Source organism: Scleropages formosus, chromosome 15, assembly GCF_900964775.1.
Source record: "Scleropages formosus chromosome 15, fSclFor1.1, whole genome shotgun sequence".
Classification (NCBI taxonomy): Eukaryota; Metazoa; Chordata; class Actinopteri; order Osteoglossiformes; family Osteoglossidae; genus Scleropages; species Scleropages formosus.
In genome coordinates this window covers 24,979,582-25,004,811 of record NC_041820.1, presented here as the reverse complement: position 1 = coordinate 25,004,811, position 25,230 = coordinate 24,979,582, and the positions used below count along the sequence as shown (strand labels likewise).

General features: G+C 41.6%; 1 protein-coding gene across 6 annotated transcripts in view; it reads right to left on the bottom strand.

The window, feature by feature from the left end:
- Window positions 1–9,487: 9,487 nt before the first annotated feature.
- ppp2r5ca (protein phosphatase 2, regulatory subunit B', gamma a) overlaps window positions 9,488–25,230 on the bottom strand; it is a 51,380-nt gene continuing 35,637 nt past the window's right edge. For 2 of the 6 annotated variants that reach the window (XM_018764230.2, XM_018764233.2), the window contains 12 exons: window positions 20,281–20,391; window positions 19,874–19,966; window positions 19,644–19,774; window positions 19,064–19,123; window positions 18,052–18,160; window positions 17,497–17,550; window positions 16,895–17,065; window positions 16,327–16,454; window positions 15,609–15,710; window positions 14,756–14,828; window positions 12,857–12,979; window positions 9,488–9,877 (listed from right to left, as the gene is read on the bottom strand). In XM_018764230.2, coding sequence (XP_018619746.1) covers window positions 9,743–9,877; window positions 12,857–12,979; window positions 14,756–14,828; window positions 15,609–15,710; window positions 16,327–16,454; window positions 16,895–17,065; window positions 17,497–17,550; window positions 18,052–18,160; window positions 19,064–19,123; window positions 19,644–19,774; window positions 19,874–19,966; window positions 20,281–20,391 — 1,290 coding nt within the window. In that variant the 3' untranslated portion in view covers window positions 9,488–9,742. The remainder of the gene's footprint in view (window positions 9,878–12,856; window positions 12,980–14,755; window positions 14,829–15,608; window positions 15,711–16,326; window positions 16,455–16,894; window positions 17,066–17,496; window positions 17,551–18,051; window positions 18,161–19,063; window positions 19,124–19,643; window positions 19,775–19,873; window positions 19,967–20,280; window positions 20,392–25,230) is intronic. The other 4 variants (XM_018764231.2, XM_018764234.2, XM_018764232.2 and 1 more) reach the window with 2 other exon arrangements.

The window sequence follows — 25,230 nt, the reverse complement described above, 5'->3', positions numbered from 1 at the left end:
GGAGAGTGAGGAGTTGATGATCTTAGAGATGAAGGTGGAGAGTTGCGGGGAGATGTTCTGTAGGGGCAAATGGGATCCGATCAAGTGAGCAGGTGGTGACTCTGTGCGATATCAGGAGGTCGGAGATTTCAGATTCGGAGAGCGGCTTGAATTTGGACAGCATGACTTCACAGGGAGGTTCAGCACGAACCAAGTAGGGTAAATATGAGAACTTGTCTGTGATTGCGTTGACTTTGTCTCTGAAAAACAAAGTAAAATCGTCAGCAATGAGAGAAGGAGGAGGGGGCTGCGGAGGACACAGAAGGGATGAGAAGGTGGAAAAGAGTCTGTGTGGTTTTTTTAGATGCAGACTATATTGTGTTGTGGAAGAAGGTAGTTTTAGCTGAGGAGACAGCAGTGCGAGAAGTATCTATGATTAGTTTGTAGGCATCCAGGTCCAAGTGAGTCTTAGATTTTCTCCATCTTCACTCTGCAGCATGGAGTTTGATCCTGTTAGCACGTAACGTAACAGTCAGTAATGGGGTGGCATTGGGGCGTGCTGGTCTGGAAGATAGTGAACAGAGAGAGTCAAGGGAGGAAGACAGGGCAGAGAGGAAAATGTTGGTAGCATTTTCTGTTGCTAGATCCGAGAACTGTGCAGCAAAAGGGAGAGCGGACAGTGTGGCAGAGGCAAGGCAGGAAGGTGAGAGAGATTTTGAGTTGCAGCGGAAGGTGACAATGGATGCAGAAGCAGGAGAGGGATTTGTGGTGATGCATGGTTGGAAGGAGATGAAGAAATAATTAGAGAGAAGCAGCAGAGTAACAGAGAGGGCAGGACAGCCACAGTTACGGGAGAAGACAAGGTCAACGCAGTTGCATGCTTGTGAGTAGCAGGGGACTGGGATAGGAGAGGTCAAAGGACTGTAGGAGCGATAGAAGGCCGATACCATGAATGTTGTCGACATGCAGGTTGAAGTCACCAAGGAGAATCAGCAGTATGTTGTCCCTTGGGAGAGAGCTCAGCAAGATGTCAAGGTCATCCAAGAATTAGTTGAAAGGGCCAGGAGAGCGATAAAGAACAACCACAACAAGAGTGATTGGGACAGTGATAGAGACAGCATGACATTCGAAGGAGAACGCGATCATACAGGTGGAGAGGGAGAACAGAATATTCCCACCGGGGAGAGATGTGCAGGCCTGTGCCTCCACCTCTGCCGGAGGGACACGGGGTGTGAGGGAAGGAGTAGTTAGAGGAGAGAGCTGCAGGTGTGGCTATGTTGTCTTGGGTGATCCAAGTTTCAGTTAGGGTCAGGAGGTCCAGTGAGAGATGGGAGATGTAGGCTGGTATGAAGTCAGCCTTTCTCATCACAGACTGGCAGTTCCAGAGTCTCATGAAGAAATTAAAGCAGGACGGAAGGTTTGACAGACAAGTTTAAACCAATTTACTGTAGCAGCAGGAGAGTCCAGGTCTCAAGTGGTGGGGACGTCAGACAGTTCGGTTGCTGTGCATAACTTTGATGTTCAACATGTTTGACGCAACATCCCTCGTGGAACACAATGCCAGTGGCCTCCCACGGGTAGACTACCTTGTCTTTGCACCCCAAGTCTTAGCACCAAGAGGCTGCCACTACGGGTCACCAGCTGCTATTTAAACCAGGCTAATTCCTGTCCGTTGAGATTCCTAATCGAAATCAAAACTACTCCAACAATGGCAACAATGACAAACAAACACGCGATTAATCAATCGACGGAGTCACACTCACTGTACAGGATGGGGCACAGAATTGTTCAGCTTTACATCCGGCCTGACAAACCCCAAGCACAACTAAACGAGAAACTTATTAAAAATACCACCGACAACTACACAAACACACAACCGATTGCTTCTATCTATCTGCACAACTATACAAGAAGAATGCGCATCAGGAAAAAGCAGGAGCAACAATAAACTTGCCTGAAATACGGCAGACTGCAGCAGCGGACCTCCAACACAAAATATAATGCACAAAAATATACATATAATTTAAATGATTTTAGCATAAGGCTGTAACAAAAAAAGAAAAAAGTGAAGGAGTTTGAATACCTTCTGAATGCACTGTGTGTGTTCATATAGAGATACATGCACATCACAAAGATGGAAAAATAAAGCTTGAATTCATGTTTTTTTTATTTATTTATGAGACATATGGGAATATTCCCTGTACACAGAACACAAATGTAGGCTTTAATGACTAAAAAATTAACTTGTTTTCTATATGGAAGCTTGTTAAAGGCAGTACGGTGGGGCAGTGAGTAGTGCTGCTGCTTCACAGTGCCTGGGTGGTGTGGGAGAACATGGGTTCAGTCCCTGCTCTGTCTGTATTGAGTTTGTATGTTCTCCCCATGTCTGCTTGGGTTTCTGCCCACAACCCAAAGACATGGAGTTCAGGTGAATTAGTGACTCTGAAGTGTGTGTGTGTGTGTGTGTGTGGCAATGGGCTAGTATCCTGTGCAGGGGAACACCCCCACAGCCTTGTACCCAATGCTTCTGGGACAGGCTCTGGCTCCCTGACACCCTGCTCAGGACAAGTGATTATTGAAATTGGATGGATGGAACTTTGTTAAGGGAGTAAACCGATATACTGCTAACTGCACAGAGCCAAAGGTTGTTTCATAGAAAATGTTACCCAAAACATTTCAAAGCCACAGGGTGGCAATGCATGATGCAATGTTTGCCAGATATATAAGGTGGCATGTCTTATTCAATTTTCTGATAAAACTGTTTATTATTAAGCATGGTGTTTTATATTTTATTCCAAGATTATAATGTATTGAATGATTTTGGTATTACATTTCAGCACTCCCAGACCACAGCCTGAGCTTTCCGCATTATCAAAGGAGCCCTGTCCTATTCAATCTGACAGCCATGGAGCTGGAACCTGTCCACTGGAGCACACAGTCCTGACTGATTCTTACTGAGGTCCCCCACCTGAATAGTCGTCTCTCTTTCGAAACCAGGACTGGGGTCTCTGACTGGACATTGTCTACCTCTGGAATCCAACACATAATGAAAGTGAATTCTGAAGCGTGCGTCCTGAAAGGTCACTCGGTAGACATAGTGTGCACTGCCACAAGGTCTGCCAGCGGACGAGCTTTCACGTACTGTACTCCACTAGGGTGTAAGTGACATGGCAGTATTAGCCAGCAGGAAAAGACTTCTGAGGTCACAAATGAAGTGAGGGGAGAGCAAGGCCGCTTTTAATGCATGACTTCCACTCTGACTGCATCCAAGAGCATTAAAACAAGCACTTGACTGAGAGCAGATAAGTATTACGGGATCCTCTCAGCAATAGCGGCAACATAAGGAAGGAGGGGAAAAAAGCGAACCTAACAGTTTATCTCTTAATACCATGAATTACTACAGGAAGTACCTTTCAGGGGTCGAATGCTTTCGCGAAAAATAACACACGATTATAAATCCCCCTCTAATCTTGTTTTTGTGTATGCGTATGTTTCATCGCTTTGGCGATCTCGTCTCTTCAGGATTTGCTGGAATGACTTCAGATTATCATTAAATAGCAGGAAATGGGCCATATTTTCTAGTCTAATATGATAATGCAATCATAATGCAATCCCTTTATTGTCCCCAAGTAAACTTTGAACTTTGGAGGGAAAGTGCTGAGAGGAAACATGGTCTGTAGCTGATTGAGGCTGAAAAGTTCAGGAACAAAAAGGTGCATCGGAACCATTTTATTAATTAACATTTCAGCAATTAATATCGCAAATGTAGAATGAGCTCCACATGTTCTATGTCAGTGGGTCTCTTCACATGCCTGCAACATGTGAACTATCATCCCTGCCTTATACCTGGTGTTCAATGAAGCTTTAATGCTCTTAACATTGGGAAGCATAGCAAATGGGACATGTTAATAGAAAAAAACAAGTCATTTTAGGCACTTAGTTGCCAGATATAAAGTAATCCGCGTGTCACGTTGAAAGGAAATGTTTAACTCTTAGCTTCTCCTGCAAAGATTTTGTGAGCTTCGGCATTTTTCATCAGACCGCATCTGGAGAATGAGAACTAATTATGATGCAGGTCACGAATTGCATGTTCCATTTGGAAAAGTCATCATGCACTGTACAGATGTGTAGGTGATGACGCAGGAGACAGAATTATCTTATTTTAGTCTTTAAATGTTATATAATCGTATTCGATTTCTTTCATAAATGGTGAAGATGCTTTGTAGGTCGTGAAGACATGTGAATGTCCAATTTTAGGTGGAATACCTTGGATCTCTGAGTGGGTGTGTGTGTGTGTGTGTGTATATGCTGGGATTCTTACTTTTTTCCCTGAAGGGCATTCCCATTACTGCCTTAGAAAAAGGTATTTTTCATATGTACTGGGTTAGGGTTCAGTAATAATTTGTCTTAATGTGGAAGTCACTAGACGTGTAAAATAGTGTGTGAGTGACAGAGAGAGTGTGTTGCACTGATGTATGGATGAGTGACCCATTGTAAGTAGTGTATCTAGCAGTGTAAGTCACGTGGGTGAATAAGGTGTGTGGGCTGATGACACTACACAGAGTTCACTGGAAGTCGCTGTGAACAAGTGTAGGCTAAATAAATAAATGTAGATGTAAAATATGTATGCTGGGAGGTGTACAGAAAAATCACTATATTGCACTACATTACTGCAGTGCTTACTGTCAATTGTCTCTTGGAATCCAGACTTGGACAGACTTGGACACATTTCTTCTTTGTGACTTCTAAGGTTGCCCTTGTTTCCGCATTTTAGGTTCCACTGCACTGATCAATAAATCCATTTCCATGGATTCTTCCAATTACTGTAAAGATACATTGAATGTGGTGTAAAAAGGTTCTCTGTGAACCAAATGGTTCATTCACAAGTTATCCAGATTCACCATATTTTCTGTGTATGTGTGTCTATATATACATATATATGTATTTTTTTGATGACATTTACCAACAACACACAATATCTACAACCACTTGTCCCAAATATGGTCACGGCAAACCAGAGCCTAACCTGGCAACACAGGGCAGAAGGCCGAAGGGGGAGACGACACACCCCGGACGGGACGCCAGTCCACTGCAAGGCACCCCAAGCAGGGCTCAAACCCCAGAGCTGCCACACAGTGGGCCCCAGCCAAACCCACTGCGCCACCACATCCCCTACACACAAAATAATTGAAAATAAATAATTTTATGAAATTACAAAATTTTCTTTGTACGTAACTGCTACATAAAATTGCTAACTAATTCAAAGCTTGTAGTGTTTCTGCAGAGAACCTTTTCTGAGGAATAACCGGTTGACCATCATTATTATTATCATTATTATTATTATCACTGTTATCTTCATCACATCACTATGACACATGAGCCAGAAGATTCGGCCATTCAGATCAAAAGACTTATTTCCACCAAATTGTTCTGCTCTTTTAAAGTGTTTCGCATCTGTTGTTCTTTTTCTTTTTTTGTCAGTTATTGATGGGCACATTTGAAGAAGACGTTTACGTCCTATCGCATAAATTTATTATGTCCTCTTGACGGCTGAACTGATCTTTACATTAAATTTAAATTCACCTTTCAGAAAGTGCGGCGATTTTTTTCGTCTAGCGCGTGCATTTACTCAATAATAATTTAACAGCGAGGTGCAGCGCAATGGACAAGCTACAAAATTATTTGTACAGAAACTATAAAGCACGCCAAGTCAATCCGAAACCGTCAAATGTAGTGTTAGTGGCATTAAATTCTTTTTCTTTCGTTTCTCGGACACGGACCAGAAAGGGGCGTCGTGTGGCTCAAAGGAGCCGCTGCAGTAACACCGTCCACCGCCAGATGGCAGCAGAGTCGCGCTTTTCGGTCGGTTCAACGTAACGGCGCGCCTTTGCTACGCTAATAGGCATCGTCCAGCAACGAGCGAGTAGGGATTTCATGTCTTCAGCAGGATTTTAAAGGTATGTGTTTGACGAAATCATGGAGATTGTTTAGGGGAAAAAAGAAAACGAAAGCCCACAACACAAAAAAACCCCAAGAAAATCCTTAACTACTTTGTAACGGTAAATCTTGATTATGGCATGCAACACCAGCTATTCGTCTGTATTCTGTTATTTATAACATTCTGCTCGCGTTTATTCGGTTTAATTTATAAAAACCTCTCTGAATATAGAAAGCAGAATAATATATATTTATCTGCACTTCGCTTAACTGCGGCTGGGACTGTGTTCAAAGTGCAGTTGCTTATTCTCACCTGTGACCACTAGGTGGCGCCATTCACACATTACCGCTTCCTCACTTCGAGGGCTTCTTAACCTGGGACCTGCAAAGCCTAGCCTTACTTTTAAAATCTTAAATGGGGGAGGGGGGGGGAATTCAATATTGCCATCTCAGTATCGATAACGTAATTGGAGTTAAGAAAACTAAGTTGAAAGGCAATAAACAGTACAATATTTTTTTCTGACTTTACGGACATTTCTCTCGCCTGGGTTCTTTGCTTTCATCAGATTCTCAGGCCTGCTAGCATAAAAAAAGGTTCAGAAGCTCCGCTTTAACTGATGGAATATAATTCCATAGGCATTGTCCTTCTATTACCAGTGTGGCAAAATCTTAATTTGTCAGTAAGGGTAGCTTTAGCTCTTCTAAACATACATTTGGAATCTTCCCCCTGGAGCAGTTCATTATTTTTGTTACATCAACAAGAGTTTTACGAAAAGCAAGAACAGTCGTACAAATTGCAAAAAGGGCATCTTTAACCTGATAAACCCAACTAAGCATCTTCACCGAGGGCCCAACAACAGGGCACCTAGAGGGTAGGTAGCAGTTCACATTGCCCAGAGCTGTGGACAAGTGGAGGAAACAGTAAAACAGTGTAGGGTATGCAGAGTAAGGACAGTAAAGCACTGTAAACCTAAGGCTAAAATGTATGCATGTATGTTCAAGGAATATGGGGAACAATTCGGTCATGTTGACAGTCAGCTGGAGCTGAAGAAGCTCTTCATTCGTGGCTGGTTGTAGAACAACCCACCCACACAAACCCACACACAAACCCCTCGTTCAGAGAGGTGAGAACTTCGCAACACGTCTGAAGAGTAAAGCCACTGGCAGAAGTGCTTTAGGATGAAAATATAAAATCCACATGTTCTCTTTATTTATTCTATATAGATGTACACCACTTGAGAGTTGGATAAAAGCACACAGATGCTAATGTATGAAGATTCTTGTAACACACATTTGAGAGTGGGAACAAATTCTGAATTACAAACTGATAAAAATATTAGACTTGGAACTTTTCAACATCTCTAATGCAGATGGTTACAGGTACAAACACCTGTGCCACATTCCAACTTTTTGCAATTGCTATTAATGTCTTATTCTGTACATAGGACCATTTTGTACAAAATATGAGTTCTACTGTTTAATAGATATTAATACTACATAAAACAAAGTACATTATATGTACAATATTGAATGAAGCCATTTAGTACAGAGCTCATACTAAAGGACACTTGTCGTGTACTGAATTCCGAGAGAAATGGACGTCAAAGCAAAAGTATCCATGAACGCTGAAGTGAAGCTATGAGGGGAGGAGAGAAACAGTCACCAAAACATTTCCGACTCTGCTGCATCATTGCAATTCAGTCGTATCTATGGAGCCGTGCAAAACACAAAGAACATTTTTGAATTGGCCCAAACCCTTTGCGGTTTAAGAAGAGACTTTCAAAGGGGGAAATAAAGTGGTGAAGGTTGTTCTTCAGCAAGAGGAACATAAAGGAAGGAGCACTGAACATGACTCTAGGTTCCACACCTGCCCCACTCGACTCATTCAGATGGGGGGGGGGGGGAATACAAGCGTCAACATCTCTCACAGACATATTGAACACCATTTACAAAAATAAATAACTTAAATACTTGTTAAAGAGGGAAGTTCAAACAATGGTGTGCAGATATATAAGTGGGCAAAAGAGGAGTGGAGCACAATCATCTGTGAGCGCAGGGGGTGAACAGAGAGCAGGCATCACACGTGAAACCCGAAAAAAAAGTAAAAATGGAGACCGATGAACACGGGAGTCGCCGGCCTGTCTGCGGATTATTGTTTGTGCCTCATGTTTGTATTGACACTTAAACAGTGGTAAATTTACATAGAAATACTGCACGCTGCATGGTGCAGCCATGATGCAGGCATCACTCGCACCGAGGGCTTCCTGCTCACGCCAGCATAATAAAGGCACTATGAGACACCTTGATCCAGGAGAAGGGAGGTCACCCCCCATACTTAAAGTGCTCTGGGTGCTCCACAAAGCACCTCACTTGTACAGAGTGACACAACCTAATGCCTGCAGGAGGGGGAAAAGAGCAGAAGCAGAGAGCCAAATCTTTGCATGTATCTGCAGAAAAATAAATATAAATGAACAAAAAAAAAATCTGGAGAAGATCCACTTCCAAAAACGGGGCGTAACAGCCTGCATTTTATCCGCATCAATTGAGATGATTTTTTCTTTTTTTTTTTTGAACATTATGGAGCTGTGCTTTCACACTTAACACAGGCAACTGGTTTTGTTCTTATGCAGCACCTGTCACATTTTCAGCTGTGTCCAAGCATCCGGCGGTCGTCGCTGAAAGGCAAATGGAGGTGAGGGTCATGCTGCCCAAAGGGTCAGTGTGTTCCATTATAGAGAGACAGGAGAACGGATATGTGGAGCGCAGGACGTCGGACCGCTCGCCGGAACCACTCTCCTTATGCATTAAAATACAACAGGACATATGTTTGAAGCAGAGAGCAATTTAAAGGAAACGTTTAATCAAAACTTAAAGGAAACATTTCAACATTAAATCATCGACAGTCTTACAGAACCATGGGTTTTGCTCCCCTTAAGATGCATCTACCATTGTTTGAACCTCCACACGTAGACTGTGTTCTGCTCCATACATATTGCCTAAGGAAGGTGACTGCTGGACACACATGGAACTGAATGGAAAGGAAATGCAGAAAACACTCTGTATGGCACAAATTCGTGCGTGGTTTCTACTGCAAAATGAAGTCCAGAAAAGAAAGGGGTGGGCTTGAACCCTTTATTTCTCTTTAAAGTCCTGTTCAGGGTGGGGGGGTTTCAAAATGCTGTTCAATATGTTAAAATTCAAGACAACTTGAAGTCATACAAAAACTCAAAAAGCGTTCCTCTCCTGTCCCGTTAAAACCTCACTGATAACAGAGTAATGTAGTCAAGACAAACGCAAAGCTTATGGCACTGGCAGCTGTCCCTGGGTATTGGATTGAAGAGAGAAGAAATCACTCCCAAAGTGTTGCTTTTCCTCATTTGTTCCCTTTGGAAGAAAAAAAAAAAAAAAAAAAAAAAAAAAAAAAAAAAAAGAAAAAGAAGCAGCAGCTCCTCGCCCGACTTCCACGTTACTGTTCCGCATGCAAGCGAGTTCTGCTGGAGCTTCTTGTTGGAAAAAAATCTGTTCATTTCTTTTTTCGAAGAAAGAGGGGAAAAGTAAAATTTTGAAGGGGAAGGGGGGGTGGGAGAAGAATAAAAAGAAAAAAAAAAAAATCTAACTCAAAGTATAAAAATAGAAGAGAAACGCAAACAAAAGCGAACACCTGAGAAAGCAGAACCCATCATGAGCAGGCTGTGGGAGGTGCGGTCCAGAAGGACAGGAAGAGGTGGGGACTCGGTGGCGGCTACGCTGCATGGCTCCTGTGCCAACACTTTATTTTCACTTGGACTCCACAGGGGCACGGTGACAGGGTGGACGGGGACGGTGCCTAGTGGCCGTCATGGGCGGTCAGCATATCTTCGGCGCGGCGATGAGATTCCAAGGCTTTCACGGTGTAGATGTCCTGAGGCAGCTCCGACTTGCGCCGCACTAGGGGCCTCTCCTTGCGCTGGTCTCTCTGCAGCTGGGGTGAGGGGGGTAATAAAAGTACACATCACATCAGACACCTGCAGCATCTACTGGACAAACAGATGGTCTGTGTGAGCTGGGCCACTGGAGGGCCACTGCAGTTCACTCAGTGTTCACCCACATCACCTTTCCATGCAGGAAGAGATAAGGCACTTCCTCAGTCTGGAAGGAAAAGAAATGCATCTCATGGAAGAAACCTAAGGTAACCATCATGCTCACTCATTATCCTTTACTTGTCCAAGACAAGGTCACAACAGTGCGAAGCCTATACAAGGAACACTGGGTAGAAGGGTAAGTAGGGTACGTCCTGGAAAAGATGCTGCATAGTGATCCTCTTTAGCATCATGACCATTCTACCACATTGGAGTACACAGGTTGCTTTCCCAGACCGCCATTAGGGCCCCACAGGAGACATCCCATTACACTGTCACTGTTTTCCAACTGGAACTCAAAAGCCAGCCGAATCTCTCCCGCACTTCCGGCTCTGACTCCAAGCCCCACCAGTGCTGCAGGTTCCATCTCGCCAAGAGTTGGCGCTAACGCTCATCCAGCACACTAAACTTCCTCTGTTGTGTGCTATGGCTATGAAAAAAGACCAAGCTGTACACACTGGCTCCTCATGCTTTGCCACGTTCGAGTTACAAATTTCAAAATATATTAAATTATATATTAATATTATATTTCAAAATATATTAAATATATCTTGTTTTATTTAATTGTATTTATTTGTCAATTTTCAAACATTTTTAAACTGTGGAGTGAACATGAGTTGCATTTCAGCAAACAGCTGTTAGCTGGCAGTAAAACACACCCACACGTGGAGTACACCAGATTAATGCACCTGATCTTGCCTGAGTGTCTCATCAGTAACAAGGTGAGAAACGTTGCATGTTTATACAATAAACCTGTCGACAATTGGCATTTAAAACTAATTTGTGAAGACAACAAACTGTGGCTCAAAGTTAATGAAGGTAAAATAAGTCTTACAGCATATAGCTGTACATAAAGCTGCAATCGTAGTGGTTAGAGCTGCTGCCTTTGAACCAAAAGGTTGCAGGTTCGAATCCCACCTCCAGCTGTAGTACCCTTGACCAAGGTACTTATCCTGAATTGCTCCAGTAAAATCACTCAGCTGTATAAAAGGGTAAATAACTAAGTCGCTTTGGAGAAAAGCTAAATGAATAAATTCAAATGTAATTTATTATAATAAATTTTAATATAACTTATTATAGCAATATCAGAGACTTTTACCAAACCTACTTTGCATGAACTGAGGTACCTCTATTGTCATGCCTTTGCTGACTATATAGATAAAGCAAGCTGAAAATGACTAGATGCTGATGAATGTTGCAGATGCATATGTGATGAATCAGCTGGAGAAAACATTGTGGAAATGATCTTTTTATTTTCAATTCAGTAAAAAATAAGCTTAATATTAATGTTGTTTCAATTAAAAAAAAAAAAAAAAAAAGTTTAAACAGTTCACGATGCCTTACGCTTTAAGTTTCCGGAATAGACTGGACTACCACGACCCTGCAATGGACAAGAGCTTTATGCGAATGGAATAAAAATAACAATGCCTAAGGTTTTTTTCTTTAAATCTGTATTATTAAGCTGTTGATTGCAACATAAGTTAGACTCACAAACAAACAGCTACAAACAGATTTCCCATCAAAGTTGAAGTCCCAGTGTACACTGGAAGCTTTTGGAATCTCCTCTCTTACAAGACTAGAGAGGAACTGAACCATGACGCGTCAAAAACCATATAAAATCTTGGAATGAGTGAATTTATATTAAAAAAAATGGGGAAAATCTAAATCTAAATAGTTATCTTTGAACAGCTTTTGAAAACATTAATGGTTGATAAGTTTAATGACGACTAGTAGGCTCCAAAAACACAATTTATCAACAATATACTTAATATTTATATGAATTAATGACTTTTGCCAGCACAAGTAGTTTTTCCCCTAACATTAATATTACAGTGCACTGTTGAATAGTAATTAATATTAATATCACACACACACACACACACTGGCTGAAGCCGCTTGTCCCAAGCAGGGTCGCGGCGAACCAGAGCCTAGCCCGGCAACACAGGGCGCAAGGCTGGAGGGGGAGGGGACGCACCCAGGACGGGACGCCAGTCCGTCGCAAGGCACCCCAAGCAAGACTCAAACCCCAGACCCACCAGAGAACAGGACCCAGCTAAGCCTGCTGTGCCACTGCACCCCCATATGATGAATAATTGATATTACAGTGCACTGTTGAAATAAATGAAACACTAGAGGGTTCATGCTAGAAGGTGCACCTCCACAGGCTGGGTCACAGCAGCTCTCTGTTCACAGGCAACAACTATACCATAGGTATGCAAGGTCCACCTGCCTACCGACGTTGCGCGTGCATGCGCACACATACACACACACACGCAGGGTTAAGAGCCTGGTTGTGCTGCTTCAGATCATCAATGACTGGCTCTTCATCATAATTTTACTACCTGAGGCAGCACAAGTAAAATTATGATGAAAATCCAGTGCTGACTCAGAAGTAAATAAGAATCATGCACACCAGCAATGACAGGCTCATCGTTTACTGTTTGAAATCTGCCTATTTACACCTGTTCAGCTGTTACTGAAAAGGAGGAGGGGCGAGAGGGGAGTGGAGGGATGGGGATTAAGGCGGCAAACCTTTAGGATTTTGTAAGATGTATTGGTGCTTTGATTCGACTTTGCCGAGAGATAGCGAGGCAAGGAGGCAAGCCAAGCTAGCCATGCACCCAGACGGACTTTATGGCACTAAAAACAAGTTAATGACAAACCAAGATTCAGTAAGTCATGAAAATTAAAAACAGAAAAGGAGGGGGGAAGAGAAAAAAAAAAAGGCACTTTAAAGCAATCAAGCAACTAGTGTTATTGATTCCAGTGTTCAGTCCATGGCTCGTGTTGCTCTTAGAGGGAGATTTAGAGACAAAACTCACGTGTACCTGAGTCGCTTCCTCCTCTACAGTCTTTTTTAACATCAGAACATCTTCTATCAAAGGGCCATCGGTCTCCATTTCTACTGGACTACTGAGGCCAGAGGAATCAACGTACTTAAGGAACTAATGAGAAAAAAAAAAGACACAAAAGGACATTCCAATCAGTCCCAAGCAAAGAATGAGTAGGGGTTAGGTTACCACACACAGGCTGAGCAAAAGCAAAACAAAGATGCAGTGGCCATCACACACTCCTCACTGGCTTATTACAGGAAATGAATCAGAAAATATGGCATTTGGAGATTAAACCCATCATTGGTGGACTTGCACTCTAAGAATCAAAGCAACTATGAAGTGACCCTCATGGGATTGAGCAACTCTCCGAAACACCGAAGCGGCAACATGAAGAGTCAATGTGGAACAGCTGTCGTTGGTTTTCAATTAAAGAGATCAATGGAAAGGCAGCAACTGCAATGCTGGCTCTGTGGACTGGAAGAGTGCTGCAGGGAAACGTATGCAGAGTCATTGATCTGCTTTTCATAGCGAGGGTCAATGAACCCTCAGCCTTGTGACGTGGATTGATTTCTTCTTCTGCTGCTCTCAAAACTAACAACTGCGTACATGTCGAAGGGGGCCTTTCGCAATGGGATTGTGTGCCAAATCATTATCATCATTACACAATGCAGACAAATTGTCCAGTAGGAATTCAAACAAACACCTGGGCAAGATTCCTACAGACAGTTCTCAGACTTACCATTTTCAGCCATTTATGGAGGTGAACATTAAACACATGAAATTTGGAGTTGCCAATGTGCCACTGAGTTGAGACACATCCAGAGAAAAAGTAAAGTCCACTTTGTCCCCAACATCTGAGCTCTTTACGCTCACTTGCACGTAATGATGCTGTACACTATGATTAGTCAAATCAAGTTTTTTTTTTTTCTTTTTTTAAACAAAAAAGTATTAGTATTTCCAAAAAGATCTAAAATATACTAAAAGCTGTATAATACACCACAGTTTTAACATAGGTAAACTCTTTTAAAGGTAGGGCAAAATCCATTTTCCCAGTGCATCTTCATCACTGTTCTTGCCTTATACTCTTAGTACTGGTTTGCAATAAAGGACAAAGACAGAAATGGCAAGAGCACCATTCACATGCAGAGACTATCCTATGTATGTCTCAACTATATTATTCATTTATTATTTATGTAAAATAATATTAGCAGTGAAGCCAAACATTTGTAGGTTTTTTTGGAGATGAGGTGTATTCTCACTTGCAATAATTGTCACACGGATATGAAAAGCTGCAGCGGCTTCTTTACTAGCAGTAAATATTGGACACCAAGTAGCGTAGAAGATCCATTGCCTTGCAGTTAGAAGATGAAACCTGGGGAAGTCAGATTCTTCCTTTTGCCATAGGACACTTGACCAATGTACTTCCCTAAACTGATATGGTAAAAATTACCCAGCTGTATAAATGTAGTTTAAGTAGCTTTGTGTACAAACCTTACATTGTGTGTTGCTCTGGAGGAAAGCGATACATAAATGAATAAATGTAAATATTTACTGAAAATAACTGACCAGAAAAATCAAGGGCCCTTCCATGGCAAGAACATCCCCAGCTATGGGAAGCAGCAGGTATCTTTCTATTGAACTGATACTGAAAGGTCATCAGCAGGTAGTGGGGTCACTGAAGCTTTTTCATATGAGTCACGGAGGGAAAAATGGTCCGAGGTCGAGTCATTTTTTAATTTTCTTTAAAACATTAAAGGTTAAAATTCTTAGTTCTATTCATAACCCACACAATTATAATTTGTCATTTCTTTTGTATGCTTAAAGCTTGTAAAAAGTTTAAAAAAGAGCACTAATGTGTGGAGTAATAAAGAAAAAAGTACCACCTACCTGTGGATTTGATTTGGCTAGGTTTTCAATCTTGAGCCATGCCTCTTCCCGCTCTTTTAATTTTGCTTTTTCTCTATAAAGCAATAAGATTATAAAATATATACAGCTTAATAAATCACACTTGTGAAATGCTTTCAATTAAAACGTAATATAAAACAAATGAGATTAATGCAAAAAAATGAGTAAAATTCAGTGCAGCCACTCGACTCAAACGTAGCGTTAGGCTGTCCAACTGAGTACAGCTATATGAATATATACGTGGCAAGGAAAGGCTTACATGTATTTACCATCAGCAAAATATCACACTTTTCCAGGAAAATCCAAAAACGGGCTCCTCACCTTTCAAACACAGGTAGGACTGCAAGTCCTGACTTGATTTGTCTATAAATCCAAACTCACTTTTACTATTAAGTCATAATCAGTAAATCATCATCTTGGTTTATTCATTGATCAGGTTCTGTAAAAACCTCAAAGCTATAATCAAAAAGACCTAAGATTCCATTTTATTAACCTATAAAATTAAAAGTAATTGAAAATTTGTCAACCTTGTCTTCAGTGATAATTTTCTAAGTATCTTTTCTGCCTGTTTTTTACTCCCAACTAACAGCTAGCCAAGTAAATACAAATCAGTTTCATTCTGCAAGTGAAGAAAATGCTACTAAAATAAACAAACTGGAAAATGTTCATGTCTTTAATATGCATAACTGGAACTTTTGCAACACAAGGAGGTGGTCTTAAAAATAAAAAACACTTGACTACATGAAACAAATTCTAAACATCTGGAATACCAGGGTAGCCCAAATTATTTGCAGTGATGAGCATCGCTGGTGTAAACTTGTTTAGGTTTACTCACTTATTCTTCTCTGCTCTGAACTGCTGTGTGCAGTCATCAAAGAGCTTCTGGTTCATCTCCATGAAGAGTTTCAGAGCGTTGTATATCAAACCATGGATAGTCCTGAGCAGGAACAGAACTTCAGTCACACAATTTCAGCACACATAATACTTCTTTGCAAGCCAAGCTTCCTTAAAACTGATTCTTACATTTATTCATTTAGCTGATGCTTTAGTCGAAAGCGACTTACAGCTGTAAGGCACCTACAGCTATTTACCCATTTATACAGCCGGGTAATTTTAGCGAAGCAATTTAGGTTAAGTACCACGCTCAAGGGAACTACAGTAGGAGGTGAGATTCAAACCCGCGACCCTTGCATCTGAAGGCAACAGATCTAACCACTACCTTTATCAGATACACTATTTTAGCACTTGTGTGAGAGTGTGAGAGAAAGAGGACAAGGGAAAGAAGAGAGGACAGGATATTACCATGTGCTCAGTCTGTCATTCTGAGGTGATTACAGAACTACTGTAAGAGTCCTTCCAAGTCAGTTAAAGCAGGTAAAGGAACTGCCTCCACTGATCTGTCACTACAATTATACTCTGTTACACTTCGACAGTAAAATGCCTGGATTCTAGGTCACATTGACAGAGTAAGTCCCCCCCCGACACTCGTCAACCCTTATGTGGCTCCCACGTCCCTGGGCACTGGGGTCTAGGCTGACAGCAACGGGTCTCACTTGTTCCAGTGGGTCTTAGAGTTGCGGTACAGTGCTGGGAACATGATGGGCAGGATCTTGGCGGCATTGTCGCTAATGAGGCTCATGATGTACTCGTTGTTCCAGTAGTACAGCGCACGCTCTGCCACCTGCACGCAACACTACAGTGAGCAGAGCCTCAAGGCGGCACTCGCATTCGTACGGGCTTGCACCAACTCACATATCCAAGTTCCAGAGACGGTAACCAACAGTCATCCATCTGCCATTTAAAACATCGGCATGCAGGATAGTCCAAAGCAATGTAAATTTGATGTTATAACCATAAGGCAGAGTTTTTCCATTTATTTATTTATTTTATTACCACAGACAAAGAGCAGTGACCCTTTGAGCTTCTAGGGCACACATCAGTACTGTAATTACTTTATGACATACTTCAGGCTCCAAAAGCTGTATCATAATGAAAAGGAATAGTGCACTCATACATTCGCATGGTCTCAGAACAAGTGTCACGAGTACCCTTTAAGTATGAACCAGTCACCAGCCACGACTAGTTCATCAGTTCAGTCCTCATAGCCTGAGGGTATTTTACCTGAAAGTGTGGGCTGGACACACACTTGGCCAGCTGTCGGAACAGTGGTTCCATGACCTTTACAAACTCAGAGGGTTCAATCACATCCAAGATCTCCTCCAGCTCGTTGAGGAACATCACCTCCTTTGGACTGTGGGTCTTTGGCCAGTACTTGAGGAGAGCCATAACCACCTATTGAGAGGCAAATAAAGGAGATGTAATAAAAAACAGATGGGAAAGTCTGCACAGGGCATTGAAAAATTATAAAAAATTCTGATAAAACCTCAATATTCTTTAGTCTTCCTCAGTCAATAAAGATTTATCTGCCAAATAGCAAGAAAAATTTCAACACCTAGATTATAATCCTCCTATTACATAAATATTAATGCACACTTTGACATTTCACAGGTGCTAAAAGTAATACACTTCCAGAAAAATAAAGGCTGATCTGCAGTCCTGAGCAGGAGAGGTGCAAACAAGCATCCAGAACTAACACAAAAGACTATAACATTAAAGCACTGTGTACTTCAGTATGTACTGTATGTTAGCTTGAAGTGCGATAATTGTTATAACACATGTATTGTGTATCACCGCAGATGGGAAAATGGGTGTGTGCGTCTTACCGGTTCTGTGAGAGTGCTGTCCTTCTCTAGAAATTGGACCACACAGTATGCCAGCTAAATACAACAAACAACACATAAACATGCAATCACTGAACTTGTCTCATTTAACAACCCCATAACCAGCCAATTTATTCTCAACAAACCCCAGTTACTGTCCTATCTACTCTTAATAATTCCAAAGAGTTAAGTTCAGTTTACATTCATTAGGGGAGAAGACATTGAACCCTATGCATTACTGTAAATATTTAACTATAAAGATATAAATATGTGCAGGATCAGTAATCTGAATGTATATGATTATCTTTGATGTGCCACTAACAAAGGAGTAATTCAAGCCCAACAGTGAGACCAGGAAATGTTTATTAATACTTTGTTCAATGGTAAATCAATGTAACCAGCATACATTAACTGATTACTTTCCCCTTTATCTGGAACTTAATATCGACATTTTAACATATGCATGTCATCTGATTTTGTGAGTTTATTGGAATGAAGAAGCACCGAAAAGGCTTATCAATTGCTCTACATATACAAATGATGCAAACACAGACGTACCTGTGGATGATAGACACTAAGTGACTTGACTTTGTGCAAAGGTAGCAAAACCTTCAAAAGGAAAATCTTGTGCTCCTCTTTTAATGGTAAGGCAAAACCATTGATTATACTGCAAAAAGGAAGCAACACGAGACTTTGAGTAAGACCACTACACTCATACATTAAAGAACATGTCCAAACATGAGCGATGGGGCACCAAACTTCAAGTTATCACTGAAGTTTTTTAAAAAAAAAAAAAAAAAAATTTTTTTAAAAATCCATGTACAGTGCTATCATTGAAGTAAAAAGTCTGAAGGCAAACTGACAAATTCTTAAAGTGAAAGTTACAAAAGGGAAAAGGGCCTAAAATAGCACCATGCACCCTATACTCTTTCAATAGGAGAAGAGAAGACACAAAGCTCACAGAAGGGCATATTTTACATCACATGTAAGAGGAAAATATGTTCTTATGGAAAGTTCACTGAGAACGATACTTAAATCCTCCCTCACAGTTTAAAAGGTGAAAACAATTCTAACTCTATGGCTGAGCACCCAGTTTCAACCTGTTAAATTATGGTCACAGCTGCCGGACTGAAGTCTAAAATATTAAAACACACACACACACGTCTGAACTGCTTGTTCCATACGGGGTCGCAGGGAGCCAGAGCCTAACCCGGCAACACAGGGCGCAAGGCTGAAGGGGGAGGGGACACACCCAGGATGGGACGCCAGTCCAACGCAAGGCACCCCAAGCGGGACTCGAACCCCAGACCTACTGGAGAGCAGGACAAAGGCCAACCCACTGCGCCACCGCACCCCCCCAAAAAAATATTAACACTCAGTGCATAATTCTGCTGTTAAAGGTATATAACCCAACAGTAAAGGTCAGGTCAGACAAAAAAAGGCTGACCCAGTTTTGCTTCCGGCACGCTGAACCACAAAGATACACATCTGCACTCTTCAGTCTCAAGAAACTTCATATTCTGTAAACTTTTAATAAAAGGGAGCAAGTAGGTGAAACACTGGTTCCTACCTCCCGAGAATCTCGAGTAGTTCAGCTATTCCATTGTGGTGTTCAGTTTCATAAATGAACCTGGAGAGGTGGGGGGGAGGAGAAAAAAAAAAAAAAAAAATTATATATATATATATATATATATATATATATATATATATATATATATACACACACACACACACACACACACACACACACACGCACGCTTCAAATATTCAGCATATGACACGTATGAAAACTATTCACATTTTATATTTACTGCTCCAGAAAAAAACAACACAGTCCACGAATAACAAACTACAAATTTTAGGAGACAAGAGTGCGAAAACATACACGTTTAGCATGCTGGTGTAACACACACACACACACACACACACACACACACACACACCACTTGTCCCAGGTAGGGTCGCGGGGAGCCGGAGCCTAACCCAGCAACACAGGGCGCAAGGCTGGAGGGGGAGGGAGACACACCCAGGACGGGATGCCAGTCCATCGCAAGGCAACCCAAGCGGGACTCGAACCCCAGACCCACAAGAGAGCAGGCACAGACTGAACCCGCTGTGCCACTGCGCCCCCCCCTATGCTGCCAACTCACCTATAAAATATATTATTAATTTGTTTCCTGATGTAAGCCCGCAAACCCAGGAATTTGCCATAAATGCGGTGCAGAGTGGTCTTCAAGAAGTCTCTCTCCCGGGGGTCTTCACTGTCAAACAGTTCTAAAAGCTGCAGGGCCAGGACAAAATAAAAAATAACCTCACATATGTTCAAGGCAATCAAAAAGACTTGAATTTTTTTGCCATGACAAGTATGAGCAGCTCTTACCTGCATGACAAACTTCTGGTCAATATACTTCTTAGCTATATTTGGCTGAAAATCGGGAGACTCTAAAAACCGAAGGAAAAACTCGTAGACGAGCTAGGAAAAGAAAAGAATGACGTGTCATATGCCAAAGCGGTTCCTACCATCACCTGCATTACCCATGATGAATAATAATAATGGAGAAGCTGAAATGTATACTCTGTAGCAGTTTAATTCAGTAACATACACCATCCTCGGCATCAGGCGAATTAAATAATGCATATTCTCAGTACACTATTCTGAGCAAAGGCAGTAAGCAAAGTTCTGACAGCTGCAGCCAGGAACACGTGGGCTCAGCTTGCAGGAGGCAGAACACCTTGGCATAAACGGGCTGAGACACCACAAGGCTCAAAAGGGGACAGTAGGAGTACCTGTAGGTGAGGCCACGCAGCCTCAAGCGTGGGTTCGTCTTCCTCAGGGTCGAACTCCGCTCCTGTGGGGTTGGAGGATGGTGGCAACGTCCTGAACATGTTCACAGCAAACTGGGAAGAGGCAGAGATGGCTACTGTGAATTCAGTTTACAACCGTTCCTCACGTAACAGGTTAATTCATTCCATGAAATCACTTCATTAGGCAAAACTACATTTTTTCATAGAAAAAATATGTACGTGTGTGTGTGTATATATATATGTACAGTGCATACATATAAAATAGGTTCCTATGTAATTAAAATGTGTCATCTGAAATTTAAAAACCAAAATAAAAGGTTTTCTTAATATCAATAACGCCAATGTAACAATATTTGTTATTGACGAGTTAATTAATCAAAATGTAACCGCTTGTCCAGGGCAGGTTCACAGATGTACTCAGTGTATCCAGGAAGCACAGGATGTAAAGCAGGGTATATCAGACAGAGACATTTTGATAATTCTGACTCGCTAATTTTTATGACAAAAAAAATAAAGTTTACAAGATCAGTCTTCCACTCTGCAAAGCACATGTACATGAAGAGCTGCTATGTATCACCGACACATAATGTTCTATATCAATAAATTTCTGATCTTCGTTTGATTGCAATATTAAGGTTTTATTTAGGCTCAGTGAAGTTGCCCCCCCTACAAACAGGACAAATGAAGAAAACCTTATGATTTGTTAGTTCTACATTTGTGCCGTTGCAGTTAGTTAGAGATATTAACATTTATGTGTTTCGGAAGTGACGTCACTCTAGCCGCCCTACAGCGCCACAGGAACTCAAATTCGAGCTCATTCGTTTGTGCTATATTTGTGCCGTTCAAACCGTGGTTCTACCTCTGTTACTTTCAGAAATAATGGAAACTGTTTACATGGCACTTGATGTCACCTGCCCCCCTACAATGCAGCAGCCACTTGAGTTGGGGCTCATTCATTATTGCTACATTTGTGCCATTTAAACCACAGTTCTACCTCCTTTGGTTCCGGAGTTATACATGCTCATTTACATGGCACGTGACCTCAATCCACCCCCCTAAAGTGCCACAGAAACTCGAATTTGGGCTCATTTGTCAGTGCTACATTTGTGCTGATTTGTGCCATTCGAACCGCAGTCCAGTCTCTTTTACTTTTTCAGATATAAAGGATAGTAGTTCACGTGATGTCACCCGCATCCATGAAGTTGCCCCCCCTACAAATGGCACAAATAAAGAAATATACATTTTTCGTTAGTGCTACGTTAGTACCAATTTGTGCCATTTAAACCGCAGTCCTCTCTCTTTTACTTTTTTAAAGGACAGTATTTCATGTGACGTCACCCACATCCATGCTGCTGTTCAATAAACAGTACTGATTCACCGAGGTCGATACAACGAGCGAAAAAAAACTGTACAGTTAACGTTGAGGTTTTTGTTTTTTAAAAACAGAGCTCAAAACATGTAGAAATGCACTGAAATGTTTTGAGCGTCCTATGTACACAACACGTGTTCTATGAAACGATGCTGACAACGGAAAACGAAGAAAACTGAAAAAGACGTGCTGGAAAATTGCTCATTCTCTCGCTCCCGTTTTGAAGTTATTCGACTTTGGTGGTAACATCTCCCTGAAAACCTATAGTTAAAATTACAGGCATGACAATGAAAAACACAACTTTACGAAGTATTTGGAAAATCTGCCAACTAATCGTTTTTGGGAAATGTTAATCTTTTTTCCCCTCATAAGCGAATACTTCTTAAATAAACCTTACATACCCAGTTCACAGCACTTCCGAGAGAAGATTACCAAAACGTTACAACGATCGCAATACTTTAAACAAGCAAAAAAAATCTTAAGTGGATGCTGTGCAATAATTAAGTCTTTACAAGAACCCAGCATCCTTTAGTGGGGGAGGGTGTCCATTTGATGTAACAGTTTACACTATTGAAATGTGTTTTATCTACATTACATATTACCAAAAATATAAATTTCCAAAGAAGAAAATAAATAAAGAAACTTTATGCTGAACAACTACATACAAACTCTGCACCATAGAATGGGGCCGGGTCTGGGTCAGAAGATGCGACTGCCCACACACAGAGTAACTTCCAAACAGAAGCAAGAACACAAGCAATTTTCAAGCAGGTTTATTTATTGCCTCATGTTTTCTGTTAAGTCGGCATTGTTTCACAGAACAACACGTGTTGTGTGCACAGGACTCTGGAAACATTGCAGTGAGTTTGTACATGTTTTGATTTCTGCTGATCATTAAAAAAAACCTTAACAGTAGTTGTTTGTTATTAGTTTTTTCCCCACTCGTCGTGTATTCTGATGAAGTTTATGCAACTACTTGCGTGATGAACGCTGGTGCATATGGTGAAGGAAACTAACTGCACTTAAGAGTCACGCATCTGCAGCAATGTCTCTTTTTCCTAAGGTAACACACCAATTGTATTTTCTATGAAATGTACGTCGCTTTGGAGAAGTGTCTGCTAAATCAATAAATGTAAATGTAATACTGTTCACTGAACAGCAGCAGCTTTTCCATTGTGTTTGACCACAACCTGGCTTCCTATAGGCTAAAGCTGCCCGGATCAAATTCAAGACCCTGATTACACACACACACATTTTCAGAACCGCTTGTCCCTTACGGGGTCACGGGGAACCGGAGCCTACCCGGCAACACAGGGCGTAAGGCCGGAGGGGGAAGGGGACGCACCCAGGACGGGACGCCAGTCCGTCACAAGGCACCCCAAGCGGGACTCGAACCCCAGACCCACCGGAGAGTAGGACTGATACATCAATAGAACTGCTCCCAGCTATTTACAAGACTTGATCAACTGCTACACACCAGCCAGACCCCTTTGCTCGAACACTTCTGCTCGCTTGGTAGTCCCACGCACGAAAAATGAAGCACAGAGGTGCTGTTTTGGCTCCGTTGTGATGGAATGACCTTCCCCCCTCTCACTCAGAATTGCAGAAACACTGTCTACATTCAAGAAGGGTCTGAAAACTCACCTTTTCCGGACTCACTTCACCTAAGATCTCTCCAGCTCACGTATAGTGTAAATGTTCATGCACCGTAACTTTATGATCATCCCCAGATAAGCCGTTACACAGCCCCCACTCCTGCACTGTATGTGAATGTTTGTATACCTTTTTTTTTTCTTTTAAAAAATTCAAAGAATTGTAGGAAGGTTATCACGATTCACCTATCCTGCGTTTTATGCACCTACTCGAGCGATGAACATCGGTGCATCAAGTGGAAGGTAAACTAGATTTACTTAAGAATCACACGTCTGCAGCAATGTCTCTTTCTCTTAATGGGGGGGGCGTGGTGGCGCGGTGGGTTGGACCGCAGTCCTGCTCTCCGGTGGGTCTGGGGTTCGAGTCCCACTTGGGGTGCCTTGCGATGGACTGGCGTCTCTTTCTCTTAATGTAATGCACAAATTGTATTTTTGCCGAGATGTACGTCGCTTTGGAGAAAATCGTCTGCTAAATGAATAAATGTAACATGGACCAGTGAGTAAAGTGGGCAGGTAAAAGGCAGTAGTATTATAATACGGACTGCAAGTCATAATGTACATGTGATGAATATTGCCAGAAATAACGTCATATAATCACCAATACCGTAAATACTGCAGTTACATGTAATATATCCCTTTATATTTAAAAAGTAAGAGAGATGGAATCATGGTTCGAATGGCAGAAATCGGCACAAACGTAACCCTAATGAATGAGCCTGAATTCAGGTGTCTGCGACATTGTCGGGGGCTGGTGACGTTACTTCCAGTGTAAACAACCTCCGTTGTCTCCAAAATTAAAAGACATAAAACCGCTGTTCGAACGGCATAAATCGGCACAAATGTAGCACTAACAAAATATGTGTTTCGTCTTCAATTGTGCCATTTGTGGGGGTGGGAGGGGCAACTTCACGGATGTGGGTGACATCACGAGAAAAACTATCCTTTATATTTAAAGAAGTAAGAGATAGGACTGCAGTTCGAACGGCACAAATGTAGCACTAACGAATGAGCCCAAATTCAAGTTTCTCCGTCATTGTAGGGGGCTGGTGATGTCACGTTCCATGTAAACAATCTCCATTATCTTCAAAAGTAAGAGAGATAGAACCGCAGTTCAAACGGCACAAATGTAGCACAAACGAATGAGCCCAAATTCGAGTTCCTGCAGCGTTGTAGGGGGGCACAAGTGACGTCACTTCCGAAACAAATATGTTATCTCAAAAACTGCAGTGGCACAAAACGGCACAAATGTAGCACTAACAAATCATAAGGTTTTCTTCATTTGTGCTGTTTGTAGGGGGGCCAACTTCACGGAGGTCTTTATTTACACTCTCATAAGCACGTTCCTGTTATAAAAGCTGTTTGATTTAAATGCATTACCAACATGATCAGTGTTTTTTAATTTTGTATTAAAGGGCAACAGGTAAATTAATAACACTATTAAATCTGCTATTTTAGCTTGTATTAATATTTACGATACTATAATCTACTAGAATATTATGCAACCATTAATACTGTAATCAATGGTTGTGACTGGTGCACACTGTCAGTGTGACAGGAAGTATATAGTATGAAGTATATACAGTAATTGGTTTTGTTACAGATGGAGCAACTCTGGTAACAAACTGCTTGTAAGAAGATCTTCATCCAGAGCTTATATTAAACCAGAGAGGACTCCAACCCTCACAATTCAAACCCTACTGATACACTAGCAGCTATGTTCCCAGGATTGAGGTTAATGTACATTTACAATTATTTATTTAGCCGACATACTGCTTTGGAGAAAAGTGTTACACTACAATGATTTACTCATTTATACAGCTGGGCAATTTTTAAACGGAACAATTTAGGCTCAAGAGTTTTACAAGCAGGATGTGGGATTCGAACTTGCAACCTCTGAGCCCAAATCAGTGG